Raw genomic sequence first — 6,425 nt, 5'->3', positions numbered from 1 at the left:
CTGAGGGTGATTTAAATTTTTGCAATTCAGCCAACAGTGGATGTCTTCATTACAGCCTACAGCCTCTAGGACACATCCATACATGCCATTTCCAAAAGGTTTGCCGTGTCACCCTGCACAGTTTCAAGACTAAGAAGCACTGCCACAACCATACAAAATGACCTGCAGTCAGAGACCATTGTTTGGTCTGTTACCAGAATTGGCAGGTACATCCCTGAGCACATGATGCATTAACAGGTCAGGAGAAGTTGTGGAGAATGCTCTGCTGCTTACATCATACTTAGCTGGTTTGATGATGGGTCAGTAGATCAGAGCTCTACGGGCTAGACAACAGCCCCCCGACTGCCATTAGGGATCTGGATAAAATCCTTGGATCCATTGACACAACAAGGCCCAACCTCATGTGGCGAGAGTATGCAAGCAGGAGATTTCCAAGGTCAACATCCGTCGTCTCATTAGGAGCACCGACATTGTCAGGCATGCATATAAGCACATGGGGGCCATACAAACTACTGTTTACAATTGTTGCTACAATGAAATTCTGGCAAAATGGACTAGCCCGCTGCTTCATTTTTTCACTTTGATTTTCTTGGTGTCTTTGAATTCAGCCCTTTGTAGATTGATAATTTTCATGTACATCAAATGATGTGAATCATCCTCTTACCCAATCCACGTCCGTATACACATCCAGCATGGATTTTTTTCCCATTGAGACCTGATTTTTGAGCAGTATAAAGGATGGGTCTAGTCACCATGACATTTTTAGCCTTGAACTGACATTGAGCAACTTGTATAGCCACACGCTAAAGCATACAGTGCCTCACGGTTTACTGTTACTAGTTTCATAATTTACAAAAGTGTACCATGCTGCATTAGATAGTGACTGAGATCCTAAACTCTTCAGGAAAGTTTATACTGAAACGACAGCACAGTGGTGCAATGGTTAGAACAGTTGCCTCACAGCAAAAGGATCCTGGGTTGGAATCCACCAGCCAGTCGGGGCTTGTCTTTATTGATCTGCATGTTGTCCCTCTGCCTGCATAGGTTAGTTCTGGATACTTGACCTTTCTCCCACAGTCCAAAAACATGTCTGTTAGGTTAATTTGTGATTCTAAATTGGCTGTAAGTGCAAATGATTGTCTACCTGCCCTGGACTGGGGATAGACTGGTGCTCTACTCCACCTCTGGGACTGCTAGGACAGGCTCCATCAGTCTTGAACTGGATAAGCAGTGAAGAATCAATAGAGACGATAAATTCCTCAGGAAGGTTTTTAGATCAAATGAGCAATAGGGTCATTATTTCACAAACTCCAGTGACTGATTTTGCAACCGGGGGAGTCCCCCTTTTTCCAGTCAATAGAAAGAATGCAGGTTCAAAGCACTTAAGTGGGGGCTTCAAATTTCAGACCCAGATTAATCTTTTTAATGCATTTCAATCTTCACAAACGCTTTCAAGCACATCAGCAGTATACTGTCATTTTAAGCAGTAATAGATGCAAAGGCTGACCTGCCCTAAGGTAACATTTGTAATGTAATGGTATGAGATTAGACCCTTTGGATTATTATTAGAACATGTGCATGTTAGGAAACTTTGTATTGTCTAAGTCTGAGACTCAGAACTGCTGCTGGACCCTCTGGCACAGATTTTTGATAATGCACTACAAATATAAAAGTTGCTTGATGAAAAAAGGAAAGCATCATAGCACATTTTAATCACTGAAAAAAACATTCATTACAAATTGTCAGTCAGTTGCTTTCCAGAGTTTTCCAAAGATGGGTCCAGCGGGTTAGCAATAATCTGAGTAAAATAGTCTGGAGTTGGTTCAACGTGTTTTTATGACCTCTGCTGTGAATTTTTATCTTTATACCAGTGTGGAAAGACTCTGATGTGCAACAAAAATGGGTCCAAATATGGGTGAGAGAATCTCCTTAGAGAGGGGTAGAAGTTGCAATTTAATCCACTTCTCTTCTTGCCAACAAGCATTACACCATCACTTGAGAATTCGCTCTAATTTCAGAGGCTGTGACTTAACACACACACAAAAAGGCAGAAATCTTGTCTCTCTTTCTTTCTTTCACACGAAACATACAATAAGCTAGCAGCAACCCCGCCCTTAACAGTTTTTCATCATGACAGCCCACACTGGTCAACTGGCTTCCCTCAGACTTCATAAAAGGGGGCAGAGTTCAGTACTGATAGCACAGTGTTTGCACAATGACTCTCTTTGTTCAGTTAAAGGCTGTTTGTATTTCCACTCTGTGTTTCTGTCCTGGCCGGTGTGTGTTCTTGTTTCCAGGTGACAGTGGTTACACAGACTTCATATAAAAACTTTTGAAAACCCACATGGGGCAAGGATTAGTCAACCATCTGGGTGTGTCTTTCTCTGAGTAAGACTTGGGATCATTTGCTTTATTTGAGTTTCTTGTCATGTTTTGAATTTTTCTAACATCAAGTTTGCCATAGATTTCTGCCCGGCTTCTCCTCTAAGTCCCAGTGCTTTCCACACTGAGCTGTTAACCATTGTTCACCCTTTCCTGAAAGCAGTACTGTTACGTAACACAGATTTCCACAAGCCCATATCCCACCTCCCAGAAGTTATCGGTTGCCATTGCAACTGCATAAACAGAGCAATGTTATGGAGGGGGAAAAATGTGTACTCTGAGTATGTTCTGAAAGGTCAGTAAAGTGACAAAACAACACAACTCTTATATTCACTGGCAGATTTATTTTTCAGAGACATCACACACACGAACATACACAGTACATCAGGAATTCCGTCTTCTGATTTGCAAACTTGGATCGTGAAACAGGTTTTTTTTCAACATTGTTAAGTACAGTTTCCTCTCATTTAATAGCTTTTATTTGTGGGAGTATGTGTGTGTGTGAGTGTGCGTGTGTCTAAGAACAGCTTGTCCTGCCAGCTGGAGCTCCTAGCTGGAAGTGCACACAGTGGTGGTTGTGACTGTGGTACTTCAGCCCCCTGTTAAAAGAAGAAAAAAAATTATGCTGTGCTTCTAGCTTTTATTACAGGAACCCATCAAGTCTTCGTGGTATTTGTTAAATAAGACATTACTTACTTGTACCAATTGGTCTAACAGTGAGAAAAGAAGTACAGTGCAAGAAATTAGTGCATTTTCACGTAAGGAGTCTCAAAAGCACATTCACCTGTGTCTATCTGGACTCTTCTGATTCCAACAGGCTCCTGTAGGTTGCAATTTCCTGCTCCAGCCTTGACTTGATATCCAGCAGCATCTTGTAGTCCTGGCCCTGTTGCTCAATGCTGGCACGAACGTTGGCTAGCTCTGCTTCAAGCATGTTGATTTGGTTCTGGAAGCCGGCGAGCATGGCGCTGTATCGAGCCTCTGTCTCTGCTAACGTGTTCTCCAAAGCCCCTTTCTGTTAAAGTGGGAGGAAAACCAGAATTAGGGCACACAAGTAGTGACGCCTAAATCATGTTATCTGTACGTGCAAACAATTCAGTGTGTTAGGTATATTTGTTCTTAGGTATATATGTTTTTCTATACTGTTTTATCTCCCTATATGATAGTATAAAAGGCAAATGCATTTAAGTGCATGGGTCTTTTTCTCCCTGAGTGTGTTTGTTGCAGGGAGTGTTCAGTGACTAACTCCAGCTGAACACAGATAATCTGTGGGAGTACAGCTTCTGAGCCATCCAGTTCAGCATTCCTTCAGCTTTCTTTAAACTCTTTTATGTCTCCCAGAATCTGGACAGATGTCTGTGAAATGTTTTCCTGACCATGAGGCCCTCCCTCCGTCCTTCACTGCTCCAATCATTCTTATCTCACTCACTCGCTCTCTCTCCTTCTTCATTCTTGCAAAAAAAAAAACTATCCTTTCCTGCCCTCCCCTCTGCTCCACACCCTCTGTCATCGTCCCTTTCTTCATTTCTTTTAGACAAGACAGCAATGTGGGGGTTTTGATCATATAAGGCAATATCAGTGAGATGTGAATAGATGGTTTGGGGTTTCATGTTTTTCTTACCATACTAAGCTGAGACTGCAGCTCAATCTCCAAGCCCTGCAGTGTGCGCCGTAGGTCACTGATCTCTGTCTTGGACGTCTGGATTGTCTCTGTGTGGATGGTTATCTCTTTTGTCAGGGTTGCTGACTGAAGCAGGAAATAAAGACAAAGTTAGATGATAGTAGTTACTCATCTTGGCTTCAGAGATTGTCTTTAATTACAGGATAGACTGCCGCAGGCCTAAACCTAGTCATTTGCAACGTGTGGGATATAATGACTTTGTTTATGTGAAAATCTTTTTACCTTGTCATTAAACCAGGCTTCTTGATCGCGACGATGTTTATCGGTAATTGCTTCATACTGTGCACGGATCTCCTCCAGAACTTTGTTCAGGTCTTGCTGAGGTGCGGCATCTACCTCTACGTTGACATTGCCTGTAAGCTGAGAACGCAGTGCTGCCAGCTCCTGAACAAACAGAGAAAAAAGAGGGATTTAGATCTTTTTGAGTGTTTCAGTTTATTCAGCTCTATAGAATAGATGATTTTTTTTTTTTTTACATCTAGCAGTGTGTATATAACTGATGGCTTGTAAATTCAAGATATCTATAAATCACCTCTGCATGATTTTTCTTCAGGTAGGCCAGCTCATCTTGCAGGCCTTCGATCTGCATCTCCAGGTCAGCCTTTGTCAGGGTGGTCTGGTCGAGCAGGCGGCGGAGGTTGGCAATGTCAGCCTCAACTGACTGGCGCATCATCAGCTCATGCTCGAATCTAATCATTTTTTAAAAGTAGAGAACACTGATATGAGACAACAGCCACTTTAAGCCATTGTGTTTAATCTTACAAGGACAGTCAGTCCACAAAATTATAACAGTTCTTGCTTACTTGGTCTTGAAGTCATCAGCAGCCAGTTTGGAGTTATCAATCTGGAGCAGGATGTTGGCATTTTCCATTGTGGCGGCATGGATCTTAAGAGGAAGAACAACATTGTGAGTTAGTATCGGTTACATCACTTTACATTTGTTAGCTTAGGCTGGTTTTGATTTTGATCTGTTGCTAGCTTTGCATACTTATGTTAACTGTTAACATGCAGTTCCTCTGTACTGCAACACCGTCTGAAGTGTTGCAGCTAAACTAAATGATCACAAACCGTGTCACTCAAAATGTTTCAGTTTTCCTTGTTTAATTTGAGATTTTGCAATTAATACATATTTGTTAACTGTCCACTAAAACACCAAGTATTCAGTAGCACAATCGATTATGCAGTCTGTCATTATGCCTATCATGTAACTTGATTTTTAAAATGCTTCCTTGTTAACCATTTACAGCACAACAGATATTTGAATTTTCTGGTATTTAAGCAGTTAAGCTGGTGCACACATACCTTGTCCCTCAGGCCGTTGATGATGTCCCAGTACTTGCTGTAGTCCTTCTCAGCTGCTGGTCCCTTCTTCTCATAGTACTCTCTGATCTGTTTCTCCAGCTTGGCATTGGCTGCCTCCAGAGAGCGGACCTTCTCCAGGTAGGAGGCCAGACGATCATTCAGGTTCTGCATGGTGGCCTTCTCGTTCAGGTGCACTGTTCCCTGGTCCAGGGCGCCTGACAGGTCAAAGCCACCGCCACCCATGCCCAGGCCACCACCCATGCCCAGGCCGCCACCCATCCCCATGCCGCCTGATGAGGACACAAAACGTGCACTGGAAGCAGCGATGCGAGGTGTTGATCTGAGGCTGAACCCAGACACACTATGGGCCTTCTGGGGAGCACTTGATGTGAAAGTGCGGGTTTGTCTGATGATAGACATGATGACTGTCTGCTGGTCAAGAGAGGACGCTAAAAAGAAAGAACCGTTACACAGCTGTAGACTGCGGCAGGACTCTGGGGTTTGATGGAGAGAGGCAGGCTGTTTATATAGTGCTGCTGGTGTGGGGCGGGCCTGGATGGGAGGGGCAAGGTGGAGAACTGGGCAGGGAGTTTTGTGTTACAGCTTTAAAGCGACATTTGTTTTCTGTTAAGGACCAGGGTTTGGTTTCTGCACACCCCTGTGAGGGAACTCTTATGGAATGTGTGTGTGTGTGTGTGTGTGTGTGTGTGTGTGTGTGTGTGTGTGTGTGTGTGTGTATGTGTGAATATCTTTGTGCGTTTTTGTGTTAATACTTTTTGTGTATGCTTTTATAAATACCTGCCAGTATAGTCATGATCACACCACCCATTTGGTATCTCAGTGTAAATGGAAAGGCTCCAGATTTATTTTTTTGATGTTCCACCATATGGCAACATTCATATGAACACTTTGCAAAAACAAAAGTTTCCATGAGTCTCTATTTAATTGCATTTATGACCCATGTTTTTCAGTAACATGTTAATTTGTCACTGTGATGGCTCTCAGTTAGATAAAAATAATGTGTAATAAATAAATGTGTTACTGGGTGCTGAATGCATTA

General features: G+C 42.7%; 1 protein-coding gene across 1 annotated transcript; it reads right to left on the bottom strand.

Annotated features, from left to right (window-relative positions):
- Positions 1-2,706: 2,706 nt before the first annotated feature.
- On the bottom strand, positions 2,707-5,880 carry LOC102787562 (keratin, type I cytoskeletal 19-like). Its single transcript, XM_006790667.3, has 7 exons — positions 5,366-5,880; positions 4,867-4,949; positions 4,596-4,752; positions 4,286-4,447; positions 4,004-4,129; positions 3,167-3,397; positions 2,707-2,981 (listed from the first exon to the last, which is right to left on the bottom strand). Exons 1-6 carry the CDS (start codon positions 5,783-5,785, stop codon positions 3,173-3,175), a joined length of 1,173 nt encoding a protein of 390 aa, XP_006790730.2. The 5' UTR covers positions 5,786-5,880; the 3' UTR covers positions 2,707-2,981; positions 3,167-3,172.
- Positions 5,881-6,425: the final 545 nt, after the last annotated feature.

This window comes from Neolamprologus brichardi, chromosome 6 (assembly GCF_056152115.1).
Source record: "Neolamprologus brichardi isolate AB-2024 chromosome 6, ASM5615211v1, whole genome shotgun sequence".
Classification (NCBI taxonomy): Eukaryota; Metazoa; Chordata; class Actinopteri; order Cichliformes; family Cichlidae; genus Neolamprologus; species Neolamprologus brichardi.
This window is presented reverse-complemented; position numbering and strand designations above follow the sequence as displayed.

Coding starts and splice junctions, on each gene's coding strand:
- LOC102787562 (XM_006790667.3), bottom strand. CDS start 5,785: ATGTCTATCATCAGACAAACCCGCACTTTCACATCAAGTGCTCCCCAG. Junction 4,950..5,365: donor TCAACGGCCTGAGGGACAAG/GTATGTGTGCAC, acceptor CTTCCTCTTAAG/ATCCATGCCGCCACAATGGA. Junction 4,753..4,866: donor GCTGATGACTTCAAGACCAA/GTAAGCAAGAAC, acceptor AAAAATGATTAG/ATTCGAGCATGAGCTGATGA.